This window comes from Ornithorhynchus anatinus, chromosome 2, assembly GCF_004115215.2.
Source record: "Ornithorhynchus anatinus isolate Pmale09 chromosome 2, mOrnAna1.pri.v4, whole genome shotgun sequence".
Classification (NCBI taxonomy): Eukaryota; Metazoa; Chordata; class Mammalia; order Monotremata; family Ornithorhynchidae; genus Ornithorhynchus; species Ornithorhynchus anatinus.
The window spans coordinates 14,749,391-14,773,600 of record NC_041729.1 but is presented as its reverse complement, the minus strand read 5'-3'; the positions used below and the strand labels follow the sequence as shown (position 1 = coordinate 14,773,600).

The following is a 24,210-nucleotide window of genomic DNA, read 5'->3' as shown; positions in this document are numbered from 1 at the left end:
ACAGAAGGTTAGAAGTTGGGAATAGAAATTTCTTTATCCAACATTAATGAGCACCTAGAAATTCTGGTCCCTCCTTAGAAGATTAAGAAAGTTAACTGAGCTATTTCTTCCTTTTGAAAAACAAATCTCATTTGCTCTTCTGCTGTCTCAGAAAGCAGTACAGGAGGGGAATTTGCGATATTAGAAATGTCGAGGTGATTCACTGAATCTTAATGGCTCCTGAGTGGCATGCTGCTTTGGCTGGTTTAGTTTTTCAGGGACTAAGGGTGTGGTGAACCAGGTTCTGAAAGATCTAGCAGTTTTGTTCATCATCCAATCTTTTTGTTGAGAATTTTAAGTTGGGTGGACTGATAGTATCAGAGCATTTTTGATGTTCTTATGGTCTCTGCTCTATCTTGCCCCTGCTTGAACATCTTCATCAGTGATATTCATTGAGCACTTACTGTGTGCAGAGCCCTGTACTAAGTGCTTGAGAGAGTACAGTACAACAGACCTGGTAGACACTTTTTCACCCACAACCAGCTCAAAGTCTAGAGGGGGAGAGAGACATTAATATAAGTGAACAATTTATAATATACAATTTATAGATATGCATGTAAGTGCCGTGGGGTTGAGGGTGGGGTGAATATCAAATGTCCAGAGGTCACAGATCCAAGTGGGCATTTGATATTCACCCCACCCTCAACCCCACAGAAGGATGAAGAAGGGAGAGCGATGTGATCCCTTTTTGTGATTGGGTGAACTCACACAAAGAGGCTGACCAATAAGATACTTCCAACAAAGAAGCTGACCAGTAAGATATTTCCAAGCACATTAATAGAGGCTGACCAATAAGATACTTCCAACACAAAGAAGCTGACAAGTAAGATATTTCCAAGCACATTAATTGGGCAACTATTGGATGCCCGTGTTACCCATTTCAATTTCTGGAGGATAAGGATCCTATGGCAACCCATATCTAGCGGTGAAGAAAAAGATTCAAATTTCAGGGAACCCAACAGAGGTGTGGATCAAAAAAGAGAAATTTAGAGTATTAACCCTGGGAAGAAAGATCATCATCAATGATATGTTTTGAGCACTTCCTATGGGCAGAAGGAGCTTGGTTAGTTAGCTCGAGGGACTGGCCTTCTTGTCCCCTTAAAGCATCCTCCAAACATGCACACACTGTCCGTGATTCTCTCTTCTTTGCACTCAAGTTTTACTATCTTGTTAATAAGGCGAATCAGAGCTACAGTAACCACCTGGCTATTGCTTCTCTAATGTCAACTCACTGTGCCTCACTGTCATCTCTCTTGCCATGGGCTTCCTGCTCAGCCCTTCCCTCCTACCTGGAACTCACTTCCCTTTCACAATCAATAGGCCACTCCTCTCTATCTTTAAAGGTCTAGTAAAATCACAACTTCCCCAGGCAACCTATCCTGGCTAATCTCTTACCTCCCCCTCTGCTCCCTCTTCTCTCTATTTTCGCCCTCTACCGTGTCACCTCTGCTCCGAATTCTTCACTCCGTAAGCAGTTAGGCACTCACCCTATCCCCTCCACACCACAGCAGTGATGCTCACTCATCATCTAGATTATAAACTCATTGTTGGCAGGGAACGTTTCCACCAATTCTGTTGTATTGTACTCTCCCAAGCACTTAGTACAGTGCTTTGCACACATTAAATGCTCAATAAAAACCACTTATGTTAATGATGATCTTAGAACTGTTGCTTGCCCTATCTGTAATTAATTTTAGCGTCGGTCTCCCCGGCAAGATAGCATTGCCTTGAGGATCGTGTTTACTAACTCTGTTGGACTCACCCAAGCACTTCGTACAGTGCTCTGCCTGGAGTAAGCACTCAATAAATATTATTGATTAATCCTGGTCCTTCCTAATGGGAGAGGGCAAGGAAGGAGGAATCCTCGATTTTTTTCCGAGTTCCCCTTCTGTCCCTCTCAGATTCCTTCAGCTCCCTCTGGGATTATGACTGTGGGCCAGTTAATGCCTTGATGGTTCAGTGTGTAAAATGGGCTGTATTTCTGTTTGATCCACAGCCTTTGGAGTGGTAGTTAATCAGGAAGGAACAGCCATTTGTACAGAAATTGGTATTTAAAGGGCATTCGATAGATTTGATTTGAGAAGATGGCGGTGCTGATTAGGTCAAAAAGACCCTGGGAAGACAGTTCTGCTAAATCAGTTTCAGGAGAGCCATTTTTAGACCTGTTTCAATGGTGTATTGTCTTTAAATCTTGTGGTTTTCTTCCATGGGAGGAAAAGAAACGTGCTCCTTTCTTTGCATTGAGAGAACATCTTTCGAAACATCCTTCAAAGGACCTGGGTTCTAATCCTGCCTCCCCTACATGTCTGCTGTGAGACCTTGGAAAAGTCTCTTAACTTCTCTGCACTCAGTTACCTCATCGGTAAAGTTGGAATTAATACCGTAAGACCCATGTGGGACATGGACTCTGTCAAACCTTATTAGGTTGTAGCTGCCCCAGGGCTTTAGTACAGTGCCTGGCACAAAATAAGCGCTTAAAAAATGCCATTAAAAAAAAGAAACACTGCATTTCACCACATTAAAAGTGACGTCAAATCTGTTCAACTTGCTCTCCCAGTCACTCTCCGGAATTAAGAACACTGCTGGTCAGTTATTGCCCTTCTGAGACTCCATCTTCCCCCAGGACCCTCTGGGGGAACTTTTGGGGCACCATTCCCCTGGAGTGTAACTCCATCATTTCCTTGCTGGTTTACTGGCAATTCACTCGCTCTGAGCAATGATGATGCAAGTTGCTATTCAATCTTAACAATCTAGATCGATATCTGCAGCTGGAGAGTGATTTTAATAAATGGCCAATCTCAGCTTTCATATCTCCATGACAGATAGACCCAAGCTAACACAAATCCTTGCTTCTCGGCTGTCAGTCCCACGGCTTAGTGTGACATGAATACTTTGACACTGCATACCAAAACTCTTCAGCTAATAGCTCCGAGCCTCCTCTGTGTGTGAGTTTTGTATGTGTGTGTGTATATACATTTTACAATTACTTTTTGTGCCCACCAAGGGTGGGGTCTTTTCTGCATTTGTGCAGAAACACCACTTGAATTCATTCTCCCTGGCTCTTTGCACAATCCAAATTAAAATAACAACTCTTGCCAAAGTACAGTGCTCTGCACACTGGAGGTACTTAGTAAATAATATTGCTTGCTTGACTGAGATATCATTAAACCTCTGTGGGGATCTGGGAGTGGGGGGATAGGCAGTGGGATCCGGGGGTGTGCAACTAGGGACATGGCTAATCAGGTGGCAGTTGGATGGGGGTGGTTTAGGAGAAGATTTTGGTACTAATTAGGGGGCAGGTCTCTCACTCCTTTTCCGTCAGGGCGGGGAGAATTGTGGAGAGGTGGCCTTCCTGCTCCACATCACAGCCCAACCCCAACAGACTGGGTCTGCTCACCAAATGCAGCAGTGATCCCGATAATAGCAGACACGGGGCACAAACCTACCTAAAAACCCACAGGATCTCAGATTATTTTTCCTCCACCCAACCCCAAAAGGTAGTTATTTCTCCCTGCGTCTCCAGGAGGTAGGTGGTCCTCTCAATTGAACCACCGAAGAATCAGCGGGTCAGAGAGGTGAAATGAATACTGGTCAGGCAGAAGGTAGATAGAGAACCCAGATACTCTTAACTCCCTGGCCAGTCCATCATCCTGGGGCTAAAGCACCAATCCAGATGCTCAGACTCTTCCACTTTCTTCTCCTGTCCCTGACTCAGTGCATCAATGCTTTAATGCAATTATTATTATTATTCAATCAACCAATTTTATTTATTGAGCGCTTTCTGCATATAGGACACTGTTCTAAGCCCTTGGAGAGAGCAGTGTAACAGAGTTGTTAGACAAGTTCCTTGCCACAATGAGCTTTCAGTCTATAATAATAATGATAACAACAAAAGCAATAGCAATGATAATGATAATAATAACAACTGTTATTTGCAACCTGAGAGCCTTCCTGACCCTGCTACTTTGGGAAATGAAATTGAGAAGGCCAAAAGAGAATCAGTCAGTGGTATTTATTGAGGTCCTACTGTGTCCGGAACACTGAGCTAAGCACTTGGGAGAACGTCACGGAAGGAGAACTCATGGGCCGTACCCTCAAGGAAGACACAAAGAGAGAATACAAAGAGATGTTTCCTGATTTAGGGATTCCTTTATCCCAGAGCCCAGCCTCGGCACTGTCCTGAGGGGATGTAAGGTCAGCTCTGTGTAATAGTTTTCTAATTTTTTGGGAATCCTGACCCATCCCTCCAGGTCTTGAGATTTTGGCATATTGCCAGTTCTCAACACTGCGAAACCATGCTGAAGTACTCACCACATCCAGTACCAGAGACAGGTACCCCAGTGGTTTTCTTGGGTATACTCCAGTGAGCTGTATCCTAACAGGCTCACGTCAATCAGTGGTATTTATTGAGCACTAACCGTGTACAGAGCACTGTACTGAGCCCTTGGGAGTGGACAATGCAACAGAATGAGCAGGCACATTTCCTGCCCATAATGAGCTCACATCTCCGGTTGACGCTTCCCTAATTTCCTAGCAGTAGTCTAGCCAAGAGGCGAAGTGAAGCCCTGGGCAGTGGCAGAACCCAGCAAAGTTTTAGCTTTGCCTCACTTCGCGGGTCACCATCCAAGTCAGCTGGCCGCGGTGGCCCAACCAACCGGGGATCCTACGCATCCGGTCATCACTGGAAATTCAAGAAAACAAATAGCTGGCCTACACTATCCAGATTCATTCAGTCGAAGCTAATTGTAATCTTTATTCAGTCTCTGGTGGCACATTCTTATCATAGTTACTGTAGCTTAGGAAATTAATTCTCTGCCTACCCTAAAGATGGATGTAATAATCTGGGTTCAGGGATGGAGATTAATGCAGTTTCTAGGCAGCCCCTTCCCAAGGGTGGCGTGTCCTTACTCTCTGTTGAGCACCCTGGCCTGACTGTGTACCCGGAGCCGTCGGTGTGGAGATGGGGCAAGATGAGCCGTTGCATGTGGAATTGTTGGCCCAGTCAAAGTCCCGGTGGTTTATACGTGAGGAGCAGCAAAGAACAGTCTTATCTGTGGCCCAGAGATAGTGATTCCAGGACTGAGACCGGTAGCGTGGGGAAGACTTTTAATTTGGAGGTGCCGACGCGAGTACCGTTACATTTTTGCAACTCAAAAAGAAAACAAAACGGAGGCAAAATTCTTCTTGGAATACCTGCCAGTTTCATACAGTTTCATGTCAAAGAAGCATTTGGGAAAACAGTCAAGCTTAGTTCTTTCAAGCTGGAAAAGCAAGAGTGCCAAGGTAGAAAAACTCTTTTAAGGCCACATATCAAAATAGTACATTTCTGTGTGGGTTAGTATGTTTTTTATGAGAACAAATGTACAGTGTACACGGAGAAAGAAGCAGTCAATCTAGACCTAAATTAGAATCTTAATTCTGAAATGTAATAAGAATCATTTAAGAGGGAGAAGCTGGAGCGTTGCTCTTCTCGTCGTGTCTTACCTGATTTTGGACTCTTCAATTGGAGACGTGTGATGGTGCTGCTGGAAAATTCCCAGAGGACAAATTGATTAACGTGAGTTTGAAACTATATATATTTATATAGTACAGTGCTTTGCACACAGTACATGCTCAGTAAATATGATATACCTGAAAAAGTAATCATGGGTGATTAAGCAGCGGCCTTCAAGTGTGGTATATAAAGTTATTACATTCGTGACAGAGATAAACTGTTCTTGAACTTCATTCAGGAGAGCATAAGGAAGTGCTTTAAACTACAGCAGGAAGTATCGGGAAAGACACAGGAGAGAGAGTACAGCTCTGGGAGTCAGAAGGTCCTGGGTCCTAAGCCCAGTTCCTCCACATGTCTACTGTGTGACCTTGGGCAAGTCACCAAACTTCTCGGTGCCTCAGTTGCCTCATCTGTAAAAAGGGAATTAAGACTGTGAGCCCCATGCAGGACATGGACTGTGTTCAACCTGATTAACTTGCCTCTACCCCCAGTGCTTAGAACAATGCCTGGCACATACTAAATTCTGGACAGGTAGCATTAAAAAAGAACTTTTCAGCTAAGATTATTAGACCTTTGTCAATTACTTATGACAGTGAAACTATATGTGGCTTTGGGTAGCAAATGGAACCATCTTTTATGCAGATCACGCTAAGTGGATTTTCAGGCATGCAATGATTTTAATCTAGGTTCCAAAATAATGGTTTTATCACCCTCACAGAAGTTGATAAAAATAATAATAATAATGATGGTATTTATTAAGTGCCCACTATGTGCCAAGCGCTGGGGTAGATACAAGGTAATCAGGTTGTCCCACGTGGGGCTCACAGTCTTCATCCCCATTTTCTAAGTGAGGTAACTGAGGCAGAGAGAAGTGAAGTGACTTGCCCAAAGTCACACAGCTGACAAGTGGCGGAGTTGAAATTAGAACCCACGACCTCCGACTCCCAAGCCCGGGCTCTTTCCACTAAGCCTGTTGCTTCCCTCAAATCTCATTGACGGTCATATTTGAACCCTGACCCATTTATATGTCTAAATGTGTTACATGCAGGCGTGAGTGTACTTGTGGATCTTTGTATTTGTCTGGAACAATTTGCATTTGTCAAACAGATAAATGGTAGGTAGCAATACTTTTTACCTTTGCAGCTGAAGAGACCCCATTACTGCAGCAAAACGTACCAATTTTCCTCTGGTACCGGTAACACCTGAAAAGATTAAAGGGCCTCTATCATGGAGAGATCCCCTTTAGTCTCCGAGACTTTCCTAGGAATAATAATAATGATAATGTTGGCATTTGTTAAGCACTTACTATGTGCAGAGCACTGTATTAAGCGCTGGGGGAGATACAGGGTCATCAGGTTGTCCCACATGAGGCTCACAGTCTTAATCCCCATTTTACAGATGAGGGAACCGAGGCCCAGGGAAGTGAAGTGACTTGCCCACAGTCACACAGCTGACAAGTGGCAGAGCCTGGATTCGAACCCATGACCTCTGGCTCCCAAGCCCAGGCTCTTTCCACTGAGCCACGCTGCTTCTCCTAGGAAAGGGAAAGGTTTTCTTTTATTGCGTACTCTGAAGGGCCTAATACAGTCCTCTGCACTTAGACACTCATTAAGTATGGGTGATGACAGTGACTTTGTCAATCAGTGGTATTTATTATTGTTATTAATTTTTATCAGTATTGTGGTATTTATTAAGCATTTACTATGTGCCAAGCACTGTTCTAAGCACTGAGGTGAATACAAGGTAATCAGCTTGTCCCACGTGGGGCTCACAGTCTTAATCCCCATTTTCCAAATGAGGCAACTGAGGCACAGAGAAGTTACGTGGCCTGCCCAAGGTCACACAGCAGACAAGTGACGGAACTGGAATTAGAACCCACGTCCTCTGACTCCCAAGCTCGTGCTCTTTCCACTACGTCATGCTGCCTCTCTATTTATTGAGCATTTACCGAGTGCAAATACTGTACTAAGTGCTTGGGAGAGTAAAGTACAACAGATTTGCTTGATATGCCCCCAGTCTAGATGGGTCTTGGGAATTGGTAGAGTAACTGGTCTTGATGAGGGAACTCCCAGGACCATCTACGGAGGGAGATTGTCCGGGAGCTGGAGCACGAGTGAGGGTTTGCCGGGGATTAAAATCACGGGGAGTGATTGGGTGCCGGACTAGATATTGCAGCCAGGATGTTCCCATTAGCAAGTCTCCCCACTCCTCAAGACCCTCCGCAGCAAACAGAAACTCCTTACCATCGGCTTTAAAGCACTCGATCGTCTTGCCCCCTCCTACCTCATCCGACTCCTCTCCTATCAGGACCCGGCCCAAACACTTTGCTCCTCGAATTCCAATCTTGCTCACCGTACCCTGATATCATCTATCTCGCTGCTGACCTTTACTCATTTCCCTCTTCTGGCCTGGGACTCCTACCCCATAGATGACAGACCACCCCTCTCCCCATAGTCTCATTAAAATCACAGCTCCTCCAAAACGCCTTCCCTGTCTAAGCCCTCGCTTCTCCTACTCCCTCTCCCTTGAGTCACCTTTGCAACTGGATCTGTTCCCTTTAAGATCTAGATTTTTAGCCCGCCCTCAGCTCCATAGCACTTACATACTTGATTCTATTTATTTGCTATTGTCTTAATGAGATGTTCATCCCCTGAGTCTATTTATTGCTATTGTTCTTGTCTGTCCGTCTCCCCCGATTAGACTGTAAGCCCATCATAGGGTAGGGACTGTCTCTATCTGTTACCGATTTGTACATTCCAAGTGCCTAGTAGAGTGCTCGACACATAGTAAATGCTCAATAAATACTATTGAATGAATACATATCCATAACTTATTTTAATGTGTCTCTTTCCCTCTCGATTGTTAGCTCCCAGTGGGCAAGGAACATTCCTGCTGACTCTGTTGTATTTTCCCTAGTGCCTAATACAGTCCTCTTGACTTGAAAGCTCATATTCTAGACTGTAGGCTTGTGAGCAGGAAACATGTCTCCCAACTCTGTTATATTGTACTTCCTCAAGCGCTTATTACAGTGCTCTGCACATAGTAAGTGATCAATAAATATGATTGACTGATCTCTCTGTGCACAGGAAGTACTCAGTAAATACCACTGATTGATTGAACAGTTTTCCAAATTATGGATAAATCTTCTGCAACCTGTTGGCGACAACTGGGAGGCAGCGTGGACTAGTGGAAAAAACACGGGACTAAGAATCAGAAGAGCGGGGTTCTAGACTCTCAACTCTGCTTCTTGTTTGCTGTGTGCCCTTGGCCGAGTGGTCTAACTTCTCTGTGACTCAGTTTTCTCATCTGTAAAATGGTGGTTCATGTCCTGTTTTCTCTTTTACTGAGATTGTGAGTCCCATTTAGGACAGGGACTAAGTCCAACCTGATTAACTTGTACCTGCCCTAGCACTTCGAACAGTGCTTGGCACAGAGTAAATCCATAACAAAGACCATAGTAATAGATGAAATTATCCATTCATTCATTCATTCAATAGTATTTATTGAGCGTAAAATTATGCAGTACTTAGCACAGTGTAAGGCACATAGTGACTGCTTAATGAATATCATCAATGATAATAATATCATATTGATTATCAATGGTATTTATTAAGTGCTTACTGTGTGCAGAGCATTGTACTAAGTGCTAGGGAGAGTATAATAAAACAAGTTGGTAGACTCGTTCCCTGCCCACAGCGAGCTTACAGTCAAGAGGAGGAGAAAGACATTAATATAAATGTATAAATTACGGATACGAGTACATGAGTGTTGTGGGGCTGAGCGAGGGGTCAATAAAGGGTATAAATCCAAGGTCAAGGGTGATACAGAACGGAGTGGGAGAAGAGAAAATGAGGGCCTAGTCGGGGAAAGCCTCTTGGAGGAAACGTGCCTTGAATTATTTGTATTATTAAATGCTTCCTAAATTTATGAGTTGAGCACCCTTGCTTTTGGCTTTCTATCCCAACTTAAACTTCCAAAAGAGATTGTAGAATCGCTGGGAATAGTGCTCTTCCATAATAACAATCCAGGGACTCCCACAAGGAATCGTTCAGGTGCAGTCTGTCCAGGAGGCAGGGGGCTTATGGACCGAGAGCCCCTGAACACCATCTGGGGTCCCTTTACACTTCCAGGGTTGTTGGTATTTACTCAGAGGTTTTGCAGGGAGCTTGTCTGTCTGTAAACCATTCATTCCATGCTGGCCAAATCTGTGTTTGTTATTGTTTTGAGCTGGCTTTTAAGCCTTTATTCCAAGACCCAGGTATTGCATGGTATATGAAAGGAAAGAATGAGGCCTGCTTTAAGGCAGCGTGTGAGAGATTTTTTTTCCCCTGGAGTGAATACATCAGAAAAAGGGAAAAAGCACTTTTCGTAAAACTACCAAAATAAGTCACAGGAAGAAACACAGCTGACACAGGATAAAATGAATTTTTCTTCATTTCATTATCTCTCAGGGTGAAAGGAAGGGACAAAAGGGATGGAAAAAAATATTCCCAATACGAACATGAATGCCACCCCATCTGCACGGAAAGTTTGACGGACGGTGGAGTACATAAAAAGATTCCTCGAAAATTTCGATCCCAGCTCCTCTGAGAATAACTCTCCATTCAGTGTGGCGGTGTCTGTTAGTGGAGCGTCGGAGGAGCCGCCTGCTTGTTTGAGTTACTGCGGGTCTCAGAACCATGGGCGTCTAATTTCTGAGTCTCTGAATTCCCAAATCTCTCTTTTTTTCTTTAGTGGTATTGTTTAGGTGCTTACTATGTGCCAGGCCCTGTACTAAGTGCTGGGGTAAATACAAGTTTATCAGGTTGGACACAGTCCATGTCCCACAGTGTGGTCACAGTCTTAATCCCTATTTTACAGATGAGGTAACTGAGGCACAGAGGTGTGAGCTCAGTGTGGGCAGGGAATGTCTGTTTATTGTGATGTACTCTCCCAAGTGCTTAGTTCAGTGCCCTGCCCACAGTAAGCGCTCAGTAAATACGATTGAATGAATGAGCACTCTACTAAGAACATGGGAGTGTAATAAGCAAAGGAGAGACAATAATAGATGGGCTTACAGTCTAGAGGGAGCGTGGCGTAGTGGATAGAGCATGGGCCTGGGAGTCAGAAGATCATGGGATCTATTCCCTGCTCTGCCTCTTGTCTGTTGTGTAACCTTGGGCAAGTCACTTCACTTCTCTGTGCCTTAGTTCCCTCATCTGTAAAATGGGGATTGAGACCGTGAGCCCTATGTGGGACAGGGACTGTGTCCGACCTAATTAGCTTTTATCTACCCCAGGGCTTAGATCAGTGTCTGGCACATAGTAAGTGCTTAACAAGTACCATTATTATTGTTAAGTTAAGGTCCCATGACACACTTGTGGCAGAGTCAGGATTAGAACCCAGCTCTTCTGACTCCCAGGCCTATGCTCTTTCCACTAGGTCATGCTGCTTCCTACTTTTTATTTAATGGTATTTGTAAAACTCTATGTGCCAGGCGCTGTACTAAGTGCTGGGGTAAATACAAGTTAATTAGGTTGGACACAGCGCACATTCTTACCCCTTGGGAAAGCCTCCTCTTGGAAACACTAAAAAACAAACTATTACCTCCCCAGGTTAAGCTTTTATTTGAAATGATTTCTCTCTTAAATGAATGAGGTCATTCATGCTAACAGTCCAGTAAGCAGTGCTTCATTTTTTCCCCAATATTCTTCAGGCTTGGGAGCACACTTCAGCAGATTTGATTCGTGATGCCAGATTTATGGAGTCTAGATATTTGTTTACTAACGTTTAGCTTGCCTTGAGGAAATCTTTCTTTGCCTTTAAAAGGCTTGGTGTGTTTAAGATTTGATATGGATTCTTGCCAATTTCTGCCTGTAAAATGTGATCTGCACCCATTTCCTCTGATAGCGTGGGCTCCATTTGGTAAAGAGACTATATCTGATCTGATTATATTCTATCAACCCTAATCCTTGGTTTAGTACTTGATACATAGTAAGTGCTTAAAATACCATTGCCAACACCAAATTCCACTGCCACGGATTCCAATTGTTTCAAACTCTCAATCACTCAATTAATGGTATTTATTGAGTGTTTACTGTCAGCAGACCACTGTGCTAAGTGCTTGGGAAAGTACAATATGACCGAGGTGGGAAACACAATCCCTGCCCACAAGAAATTTAGAGGGTTCAGAGGGTGGCAATAAATTACAGATATGTACGGAAGTGCACGGGGCTGAGAGAAAGGTGTTAAAGACTACACCTAGAAGGGCATAGGCAACACAGATGGGAGAGGGAGGAGGGGAAAATGAAGGATTAGACAGGGAAATCCTCTGGGAAGAGATGTGATTTTAGTAGGGCTTTTAAACTGGGGAGAGTGGTGGACTGTTGTATATGAAGAGGAAGGAGTTCCGGGCTAGAGGGAGCACAAGGACAGTGAGATGGATAAGATGGAGGAACAATAAGTAGGTTGACTTTAAAGGAGCGAAGTGTGCAAGTTGGGTTCTTGTAGGAAATTGATGAGGTAAAGTAGGAGGGAGCCTAATGTTTGAATACCTAAAGTTGGTGGTAAAGAGTTTGTGTTTGATGCAGTGGTGGTTAGGCAACCCTCTGGAGGTTCTTGAGGGGTGGGAAGACATGGACTGGATTTTTTTTAAGAAATATAATCTGGGCAACAAAGTGACATATGGACGTGAGTGGGAAGAAACAGGAAGCGGGGAGGTCAGTGAGGAGACTGATGTGATAGTCGAGGTGGGCTCCGCACACAGTCAGCGCTCAATAAATACGATAGGATGAATATGATAAGGGCACGTGGTAGTAGATCGGATGGAGGGGAAATGGTAGATTTTAGTTGCCAATATAGATATCATTTGTCTTGGCACATAAGCTTTTATACCCTGAGCATTGACATGATTGTTCAAACTATAATAGAATACATCATTGTAGACTTCTTGATTGATGACAATACGATGATGGTTGTAGAGGAGGCCTTTGTTCTGAGACATTGAACCTCACATTTACAGTTATTCACAAAACTGTAAGTTAAGAAGAGGGTAATTACCTCATTTTACAAAAGGGGAGACTGAGGCCCAGAGAAGTTGTTACTTAGCTAAGAACATTAAGAGGGTTATTAGCAGAGTCAGGATTTGAACAGTTGCATCCATATTCTGCTTCTAGTTATTTTACCACCCAGCTTTCAATTAAATAATGAAAAACCCGCCAGAATTGCATTGTTTTTCTCTCCGATTTAAACCATCTCAAAGGTGTCCAATTTAGGATGGATACAAATTGATGTTGGAACAAGGTCATCATGCTATCTTCCTACTGTTTAACAGCTGATAGGGCCTATAGGAGATAAGAATTACTGCCAGTAAAATGTATATAATCCTTTTAATAATGTTCTCTTTACATCTGGTACCCTGTGGAAATCTCTTATGTTAGTTTAACAAATCTTCCTTTTTGTTTCTTTATCATTCTCTTAATCTCCCCCCTTTGAAATAAACCTCAGTTTAAATTAAACAAGAATGGGGTCTGGATGGAGGCATGATTCGTTTTACTATTTCAGTCACTGGGGATAAGTGCTATGGATTCTGCGGAGTCTGATAGCCTTACCTAGGTTAGTCCTGTATTTCTCTAATTTATCGGCAGTGATGGGAAAATTCTTTTCTCTTGCTTGGTTGGTGTACGTTATAGTCCCCTTTTGGAAGCCGCTTTGCTAAACTCCACTCTATCCATTTAGCTGCTGGTCTGCCTCTTCCCCCCTTTTCCCTGGATTTTTCCTAGCATTAGTGTCTTCTCCAGAGAATTAGTCGTCCTGATTGTGTGCCCAAAATATGCTAATCTAAATCGAGCCATTTGGCCTTCCAAAGACCACTTTGGTTTCATTTGCTCCAAAACCTATTCCCACTGAATTTACACTTCGTGTGGTGTTGTCTGAGCTCCGTTAGCTGGTATGTGGGTCTGGGGGGGGGGGGGGGGGCACTTTTTATTCTCAGCATCTAACAAGAATGGCATATGGGGCTCTTCAAACAGATCCAAAAGGACCAGGGGTGTCAGACCTGAAGGACCCAGTTGTACCCATTTGTCAGCCCTGGCATTTTGTCCCTCTTCACTACCTCTTTGCATGCAATACCCAACAACCATCTTGGGAACAACCATGATTTAAAAATCTCGGAACAGAATAAATGAGGTAATAGCACAGTATGCTAATGCTGTGTTTGTAATTATGGGTGTCTATTAACACCCTTGAAAAAGGGTTTTATTGGAAATTAGATTCAAAGGGGATGAGGAGAGGTTCCTTCCCTCAGGCATTTAAAGGAAGTCAATCATTGGAAATTTACTGGCTTCAAAGCTGGAATCTTTAAATGCCAGGGGCCGTAGCTCGCTGTCCTCCAGGGCTAGAAGGGACTTGAGGATCTTGGCCAGACCCTCCCCAGAATTCAAGCGCTTAGTACAGTGCTCTGCATATAGTAAGCGCTCAATAAATACTATTGAAGGAATTCCCCAGTCAAGTGAAACTCCTGTTTTAAAAAACTTTCTCCTGGTTCCAGAAAAGAACCAGGGGAAATAGTTTGACTCAGGATGCCTTGTTACTTATGTAATCTAACTGCACTCGACTAATATATCACCTTCTTTCAGTCGTGATAGGGACTCTGCTCTGAGTACCTGGCATTTGTTAAGCACCAGCTATGTGCCAAGCACTGTGCTAAGTGTGGGGTCGCTGTTTCACATGGGGTACACAGATAAACAGTAGGGAAAACCGGTAATTTACCCTCATTTACCCCCATTGTACTAATGAGGAGACTGAGGCACAGAGAAGTTAGGTAACTTGCTAATGGTCATAGCAGGGGATTGGTGGAGGGAGCCAGGATTAGAATCCGATCTTCTGACTTGGACTGTGCACTTTCCTGTAGGTCATGGTGCTGCTTCTAGGAATTCAAGACACCTATTCATTCCTATTCCTATCTGTAATTTATTTTTGTGCCTGTCTCCAGGATGAAGTCAAGGTCCATGCTTATTAACTCCCCAAGAGCTTATTACAGAGCTCCTTATACAGTTCATCAGGAAATACTATTGATTGGTGCAAAAAGTCTTGGTAGACGAGCCTTCTCTCTGTCCTCTCTCTTTTGTTTTAATGGTATTTAAATGGTATTAAGCCCTTACTATTTGCCAGGCACCCTGCTAAGTGTTGGGGTAGATAAAAAATAAGTGGGTTGGACACAGTCCATGTCCCACATGGGACTCACAGTCTTGGTCCCCATTTTATAGGTAAGGTAGCTGAGACACAGAGAAGTTAAGTGACTTACACAAGGCCATGCAGCAGACGAGCAGTATGGCTTAGTGGACAGACCATGGGCCTGGGAGGCAGAAGGATCTGGGTTCTAATCCCAGCTCTGTCAATTGCTTGCTGTGCAACCTTGGGCAACTCACTTATCTTCTCTGTGTCTCAGTTTCCTCAGTTGTAAAATGGGGATACCTGTTCTCCCTCCTAGTTAGACTGTGAGCCCCATGGAGGACAGGGACTGTGTCCCATCTAATTAACTTATACTCATCCCAGTACTTAGGATAGTAGTTGACACATAAGAATAATAATTTGGTATTTGTTAAGTGCTTACTATGTGCCAAGCACTGTTCTAAGCACTGGGGTGCATACAAGGTAATCAGATTGTCCCACTTGAGGCTCACAGTCTTAATCCCCATTTTACAGATGAGGTTAATTGAATTTCAGAGAAGTGAAATGACTTGTCCAAGGTCACACAGCAGGCAAGTGGCAGAGCTGGGATTAGAACCCACATCCTCTGACTCCCTAGCCTGTGCTTTTGCCACTAGGCCAGGCTGCTTCTCACTAGGCCATGCTGCTTCTCATATCAAGTGCTTAATAAATGCCATAAAAAAAATGAAAACAGAGAAGTGACAGAGCTGGGCTTAGCACCCAGGTCCTTTGACTCCCTCCCAGGCCTGTGGTCTTCTCATTAGGCCATGCTGCTTTCCTTATACTTATAAAATCAAGTCTATAAAATCAGGAAGGGTATGGCTAATGCAAACAAGGAGTTTGCCATATCCTGTAATACCAGAAAAGAGGCTATCTATTGAAACTTGAAGGGGATTGGCTTAAGACCAGTCAAAGAAGAAACAGCTCTGTGGGTGGTGAACATTTAGAATTTATTGCCACAGGAATTTATGCTGGTAGAAAACACATCATTAAGTTCAGGAAAGGTTTCAAAAAAAATCATGGATGGTAAATTCATAGTGGGTCACTGGAGAAAAGTTAGAGGTTGGATGTCAAGCAAAGGCAGCAATCCCACATCCCACACTCTCTCGGACCTCTTCTTCGCCACTGAGAAAAGCGTGTGTGGTAACTGCCTTCCCTCCCGCCACTGAGGGTCCCTGCTCCCAGCATGATCCCAGCCCACCGGGACAGGGATAAAAGCTGTTTCCTCATGCACAAACAGCATGAGGCCCTCACCAAACCTGAGGAAGACTGATGGCTGTGGGAGTGTTCTCAAGCCTAAGAAATTCTGCTTCTCTAGCCAGAGCTTCCTTTTCTGTATTTGTCTGTGTTGTGTTTCAATGTTTCATAATTTCTTACATGTCTGATCCCTGTCCCTTCTCCCTACTTGTACTCCTAGACTGTGAACCCCCTAAGGGACAGGGACCACGTTTAATTCCTACCTGTGTATGCTCATTTAGTGCTTAATAGAATGCTCTTTACACACAGGAAGTCGTTTTTCTCTAACAGTATTTGTTAACTGCTTACTAAGCGCCGGGGTAGATGAAAGACAATCAGGTTGGACACAGTCCCCGACCCACATGGGGCTCACGTTCTTAATCCCCAGTTTGCCGACGAGACTATCTGTGGCAACAGAGGAGTAAGTGACTTGCCCAAGGTGGAGCTGGGATTAGAACCCAGGTCCTTCTAATTCCCTGGCCTGTGATCTATCTACTAGGCCCTGCTAAATACTGTTATTACTATTACTTGAACAATCCCAGCTTGACTGCATGTCTGCTGTGTGACCTTGGGCAAGTCATTTCACTTCTCGGTGCCTCGGTCACCTCATCTCTAAAATGGGGATTGAGACTGTGAACCCCACATGGGGTAGGGACTGTGTCCAACCCGATTTGCTTGTATCCACCCTAGTGCTTGGCACATAATAAATGACGTGGTTATTAGTTGTGTTACTAATTATTATTACTACAACCACCACCACCGCTCTTCGAGAATGATTTGGAACCAGTGTTAGAGTAGAATAGTTGCGTGAACCACTGGTCGGATCCCATATGGTATTTCTTTCTGTCTTATTGGACAACCTTATGTTAAACTAATGGCCCCAAATTAACAGATTCTTAGCATTTTCATGCTTGGATTTTCCCTGAAGCTCAAAAGAGACACAGTCCTGAGAAATCCTCTTGTAAAGATATCGCATTAGGGTTTCTTCATTCCTCGCTTTATCACCCACCTTTAATTGGTGGAAAGCGTTGTATAAGACTGGAGGGTTCAAGTTGGTACGATTCACAGTCTGAAAATGGGAGCTGAGTGACAGTCCTTTCTGGTGCTGTGGGTGGAATGATGTTACTTTACTGAGTGGCGGAATTAGGAGGAGGAATGTGGTTTGGTCAGGCTCCGATGAATTTCGTTTTACACATTCCCGTGTCTTCATAAAACTGTGGCTGGATTCAGATATTGCATTTTGTGGCAATCCAGTTGTGGGATAGACTGTTGCCCTGTCAGCTGATGTTTACGACTTTCTATAGAAGCCTTCAGACAAAATTTGTGTCTCATTCTGTTTGAATTATGGTGGGATGGGTGGGTGAGCCTCAAGTTGATATTTCAGATGAAGCAGTGAATGTCACCACTGTAATGAAAAATAAGAAAATGCATCCTTAAAGTTCTTGTAAATCAATATCTGAATGAAATAAAATATCCACATAAAAGATAAAGAAGATAATAAACCGATCCCTAAAAAAAAAAAAAGAAAGCATATTTAAGCATTGCATTTGTTAAATTTTTTTCTTTAATTTCTGCTGGGGCTTAAATCTCTTCCACGAGTGTCTGTTTTGGGAAATGAGAATGCTGGAATATCTTGGCCTACATCCAGGAGTCCTGAATCTCCACTGTTTCAGTGGAGGAGTTATTGTATGGTCAGTGAGACTTCTTAATTATCGCCTACTTACATGAGCAATCACCTGACAGAGATGCGGAATCAGTAAATTCATGGATCAACTGCTCTAAAATTTGTTGTTTCATTTAACAGGAAAACCCACCCCACTCCCCATCAAATTGTATCTCACCCATTGCTGTGTAAGGTCATGACAAGGCATTTTCATACCATGTAGAAATATATTGACTATAATAATAATGTTGGTATTTGTTAAGCGCTTACTATGTGCAGAGCACTGTTCTAAGCGCTGGGGGAGATACAGGGTAATCAGGTTGTCCCATGTGAGGCTCACAGGTAATCCCCATTTTACAGATGAGGTAACTGAGGCCCAGAGAAGTGAAGTGACTTGCCCACAGTCACACAGCTGACAACTGGCGGAGCCGGGATTCGAACTCATGACCTCTGACTCCCAAGCCCGTGCTCTTTCCAACCGAGCCACGACAGTATTTGTTAAATGCTCACTTTGTGCCAAGCACTGTTCTAAGCGCTGGGTAGATACATGGTATCAGGTTGTCCCACGTGGGGCTCACAGTTCTTAATCCCCCTTTTACAAATGAGGTAACTGAGGCACAGAGAGGTTAAGTGACTGGTCCAAGGTCACACAGCAGATAAGTGGCAGAATCGGGATTAGAACCCATGTCCTCTGACCCCAAAGCCCGTGCTCTCGCTACTAGGCCTCACTGCTTCTCTAGTATTAAGTGCTTACTGTGTGCCAAATGATTAATTGGGATAGGGCTTGCAATCTACCTCAAGTAATAATAAATAAGAATTATGGTACTTGTTAACGGTCTTACTATGTGCCAAGCACTCTTCTAAGCACTGGGGTAGATACAGGTAAATCAGGTTTGACACAATCCCTGTCTCACATGGGGCTCACACTCTTAATTCCATTTTACAGATTATTATGGTACTTGTTAAGTGCTGACTATATGCCAAGCACTGGTCTAAGCGCTGGGATAGATACAAGTTAATCAGGTTGGACACAATGCCTGTCCCACATTAGACTCACAGTCTTAAGCCCCCTTTTTTTTACAAATGAGGTAACTGAGGCACAAAGAAGTGAAGTGACTTGCTCAAGGTCATGCAGCAGACAAGTGGCGAAGCCAAAATTAGAACCCATGTTCTTCTGACTCCCAGCCTCACATTCTATCCACTAAGCAGCGTGGCTTAATGGAAAGAGCACGGGTTTGGCAGTCAGAGGTGGTGGGTTCTAATCCCGGCTCTGCCCCTTGTCAGCTGTGTGACTTGGGGCAAGTCACTTCACTTCTCTGTGCCTCAGTTCCCTCATCTGTAAAAGGGGGATTAAAACTGTGAGCCCCACGTGGGACAACCTGATTACCCTGTATCTACCCCAGCGCTTAGAACAGTGCTCTGCACATAGTAAGTGCTTAACAAATACCAACAATAAGCCACACTGCTTCCCTTTGCTGAGATAGTAATAAGAATAATAGTGATATTTGTTAAGCACCTACTATGGGTCAAGCCATGTACTGAGTGTCAGTCAGTCAGTCAATCGTATTTGAGCATTTACTGTGTATTGAATGCTTGGGGAGGTATAAGATAGTCATGTTGGACACAGTCCCTCTCAGACACGGGGCTCACAGTCTAAGGGGAAGGGAAAAGAGGGACTGAATTCCCATTTTACGGATGAGGAAACTGAGGCAGAGAGAAATCAAGTGATTTCGGCCAGGGTCCATGCAGCAGGTGGACCTGAGATTAGAACCCAGGTTCTCTGATTTCCAGTCCCATTCTCTTTTTACTTTCACATCAATCAGTCAATTGAATTTGCGCGCTCACTGCATGCAGAACAATATACTAAACGTTTGAAAGCGTACTTGGAGAGTACAAGGGTTGGGAGATATGTTTCCTGCCCCTAAGGAGCTTCCAGTCTGGAGGTGGACTTGCTTTTAAATATGACAGCTGGTAAAACATTTTAGTGACTAGAGCAAAACTCACCAGCATATGCCATTGAACATTTTCCCCATGATCAATGGTGAAACATTTTTCTGCCTCCACCAGATCAACCCAGAAGCAAGATAAGATATTGTTTCCTGAACACATTGCCATCTGTTTATCCTCTGCTATATAAGGCAGAAATGTTCAACAATGGTCCACTTAGGGAGGTACTTACTAAAAAAGGCAATTTAAGCAAAGAGCAAATTAGAGTGAGTGGAATTTTTTAAAAGACCAAATAATATATAAAAAAAAAATCACTAGAGGCAGCCAGGAAACTGAGACATCTTTTTTTTTTAAATCTTTACAGCCAGCTGGCTATTTGAAAAAAGATGCCCCCTAGTAATACAAAGCACAACAAGCAGTATGGCCTGGTGGTTGGAGCATGAGCCTGGGAGTCAGAAGGACCAGGGTTCTAATCCCATCTCTGCCACTTGTCTGCTGTATTCTCTGTGCCTCAGTTACCTCATCTGTAAGATGGGGACTTTAGACAGTAAGCTCTGTATGGGACAGGGACCGAGTCCAAGCCGATTACCTTGTATCTACTCCATGGCTTAGTACAGTGACTGGCACATAGTAAGCACTTAATAAATACCACAATTACTTTTATTAAAACGTGGGCACTAATAATAATAATAATGATGTTGGTATTTGTTAAGCGCTTACTATGTGCAGAGCACTGTTCATTCAATAGTAGTTTCTAAGCACTAGGGTAGGTACAGCGTAATCAGATTGTCCTTCATGAGGCTCACAGTCTTAATCCCAATTTTACAGATGAGGTCATTGAGGCACAGAGAACTTAAGTGACTTGCCCACAGTCACACAGCTGACAAGTGGCAGAGTTGGAATTCGAACCCATGACCTCTGACTCCCAAGCCCGTGCTCTTTCCACTGAGCCATGCTGCTTCTCTAACTAGGCAGGGGAGTCAGTCAGTCGGTCAATGATATTTATTGAGCACTTACTGTGTGCAGAGCACTGTACTAAGCACTTGGGAGAGTACAATATAACAGTAAACTGACACATTCCCTGTGCACAACAAGCTTACAGTGTAGCGGGGGAGACTGGGCATTAATATAAATAAATTACAGATATGTATGTAAGTGCTGTGGGGCTGAGAGGGGGTTTGAATAGAGTGATGTGGAGGGAGTGGGAGAAGAGGAAACGAGGGGTTAGTCAGAGACTTTTGGAGGAATTGTGCTTTCAAGAAGGCTCTGAAGAGGAGTAGAGTAATTGTCTGTCGGATATGAGGAGGCAGGGTATTCCAGGCCAGAGGTGGGACTGGGCGAGAGGTTGGTGATGAGATAGATGAGTTTGAGGTACAGTGAGAAGGTTTTACATTAGAGTGTAACTGTGCAGGCTGGGTTGTAGTAGGAGTGTAGTGAGGTGAAGCGGCAGAGGACAAGCCGATCGAGTGTTTTAAAGCCAATGGTTAGGAGTTTCTATCTGATGTGGAGGTGTCCGGGCAATGCCCGGAATTTCTTGAGGAGTAAGGTAACATGCCCTGCTGGTTTTGTAGCAAAATGATCCTGACAGCAGAGTGAAATATGGACTGGAGTGGGGAGAGACAGGTGGCAGGAAGGTCAGCAAGGAGGCTGATACGGTAATCAAGGCAGTATAGGATAAGTGATTGGATTAACCTGGTAACAGTTTGAAAGGAAAGGGTAGAGCTTCAAGGAGGAGTCAGAGGGAGCGTGAATTATAGAAAGGGGCTGAGAACTGAATTTTGTGGTGGCTCTGTGAGATTGAGAGAGGGTAGACCGCAGTGTTGAAGGTGGCTAAAGAGGTCTAGGAGGATTAAGATGGAAATGAAAGCCATCGACTTGGAAGAAAAGAAGGTCGCTGGTGTATAGAGGGAGGTTCCTGTGGAGTGAAAGTGGAAGAAACCAGAATGTAAGGGATCAAGGAGCGAAGTGGAGAAAGATGTATAGAAAACTCTCTCAAGTAGTATGGAGAGGAATGGTAGGGCAGGAGATGGGGTGATGACTGGAGGGAACTGTGGAGTCAAGGGAGGGTTGTTTTTTTTTTTAAGGCTAAGGGATGCAATGAACGTATTTGAAACCATGGGAAAAACGCCATTCGCAAAGTGTGTTAAAAGCACCTAGTTGTATCAACCGGGACTTTTCCTGGACTGGGGGAGCCTCAGTGACACATAGTAAGAGTTCAAACCACACCTTGATCACCAAGGTACTGTAGATAAGTTTTAACTTAGTTTTAGTTTAGTACAAGGAGTGACACATACACACATTCTCACTTACTCCACTCCACCAAGGGCCCAACACCAGTCTGGGGCACACAGTAAGGGCTCAATAAAATGCAATCAAGAAAGAATGTGCTTTTGCCTTCTGTTGCTCTCTGTGTCCAGTTGCCTCTATCTGCCATCTTACCCCATGCTGCTGTATGTCTCAACATGATTCAAAAATGAGCACCTTTTATCTCTCCTAGGCATCACCGATGGGGCTTTACTTGACAGTCATTGATTGGTCCGGGCCTATTACTGGGTAGAACAGGGAGAGAAGGCCACACCTCCCTCCATGCTCCGCCTCCACAGGCCAGCAATAACCTGTCCCAGTGCCTTCGCCAGTCTCTTCCTTGTGGTTGTTTGTGGGATCACGAACAGTCACTCACAAGACAATTTGTTGTGGGTTCACCACAGTAAGCAGTTGAAAATGGCAGTCAGGGAGGGAAGTTAAAACAAATGTTTCAATAAGGTATGCAGGGATGGGATGAGAGGTCAGGCTGGTGGGTAGATTTTGAGAGGAAGAAAATGATCTCTTCTTGAGCTACTGCTGGGAATACTGGGAGAGGAGGAGGTGGGGACTGGAGGAGAGCGGGGGAGAGTTTAGGGAAATTACGCCTGATGGTTTTAATTTTGTTAATAAAGAATGTAGCTTGGTCATTAAAGGAAAGAGGTGGAGGGAGACAGGAAGTTTGAGGAGGGAGTTAAACATTTGGAACAGCTGTCTGGGGCAATGGGTATGGGAGTTACTTAGGAAGGAGAAATATTGTTGAGTCGAAGAGATGGCAGGATTAAAGCAGGTGAGGAAAATCTAGATGAGTAATTGACAGATTGCCCTGCCCATCACTGTAAGAGTGAATTATCCTACAGTATTACCCATTCATCTGGTGTTTACTGGTGCCTTGTGTATCTGTGCTCATATACTAAAATGACACATATAGTAATAGGAAAGGAAATTGACTTGGGTTTGAGGCTTCTGATAAACTGTGAGAGATTTAGCCCAGTTCCTCAGTTATCCTTGACTTTTTGATTTCTAAAATTACTTAGCCGGGGGACTAAGATCAGTCGATCAGTAGTATCTAATCTTTGCCACTCTATAGACGTGTGTGTTAGAATTATTATCCTTGTTATAGTGGTTTATGCAATCCCTCCCAAGATTTCCACTATTAGGCACCACTAGAAGGGAAAGCAGATTGGGTTAGTGGGTGGTTTGTTATATTCTGGGCTGGAGTTTCCTGCCTGTGCTTAGGAAAACAGGGAAAAATGCACATTAAATATCAGCATTGTCTCTTTTTTCCCTTTCCTTTTGTAGTGACTGAGAGCCGAGGACTAATGGAGAGTTTACAGAGATTCTCTTCCCTGCCCACATATCTTCCCATGAACTACCAGATCTTTAATGCTGAGGTTTCCTTCTTCCTTAAAGAAGCCAACCAGGATATTATGAAGAATTCCAGTTTGTGGTCCAGGGTGGAATCATTCTTTATATACAAAGCCACGAGCCCGCCCGTATTGAATGCTACTTATGGGCCCTTTTTGGTCCAGCAGACAATTCCTCCAGAGCTATTGTTGTCATCTTCTCCATTTGGCCCTACTGAAAAATTTACTTTTAACTGGAAATTAAAATCTCATATTCTGGAAAGCTCCATTTACTCCGACAGACCCAAGGTGAGGACGCTGTTTTACATCACGGGAATGGACTGGGAGGAGTCGGACCCTGTCGAGAGCCTGCCCTGCATCAGGATGTTTGCTTTCCTGGAGGGGAGGGAAGCCACGACCAGCTGCCGGCTGAAGGGAAGTTTGGGATTGGTGCGTGCGGAGCTGGAGCTGTTGCCCGACTGGCTTGGCAGCCAGTCGCCGCGCCCGGATTTTGAGCTGGAGGACGAGGGCACGGCAGCACCAGGCACTCCCATGGAGCTGTTTTATCAGGCCTGCCCAGCCAGTGATGGGGGAGAGTGCTCTCCTGAGGATGGCAAATGGGAAAACAACATCCAGTTGGGGCAGGAGAGCGCCCCTGGGGCAAGCCCGGCCATGGAGCGCATCGGGAGCGTTATCGTCTATTCAACTCGGGACCCGACAAAGCAATCTCTGGTGAAACTGGATGAAAATATTGCTGTTTTGTGCCCCCTCGGCCCAGTCAGGGAAGGGGACACGGTCACCTTCTATGTGGCCTTAACCAGTGGGTCTCTTGCACAGCGGTTCACCCTCAGGTACGTTGCTGTTGCTGGGCGAGGGGAGTGGAAAATTTATCTGGTGCTTTCCCAAAGGAGCCTTTTCTGCTCCAGAAACTCCATGTGGTCTCACACGGAAGAAGCTTGAAACTATGGGACACTGAATGCTTTAGTCCCTTGTCA

At 44.2% G+C, this 24,210-nt stretch overlaps 1 protein-coding gene across 2 annotated transcripts in view; it reads left to right on the top strand.

Moving 5' to 3' along the window:
• The window catches only part of LOC100076621 (transmembrane protein 132B), a 503,774-nt gene that overhangs the window by 138,946 nt on the left and 340,618 nt on the right, over positions 1-24,210 (top strand). For both annotated transcript variants that reach the window (XM_029054864.1, XM_029054855.2), the window contains exon 2: positions 23,172-24,066. In XM_029054864.1, coding sequence (XP_028910697.1) covers positions 23,172-24,066 — 895 coding nt within the window. The remainder of the gene's footprint in view (positions 1-23,171; positions 24,067-24,210) is intronic.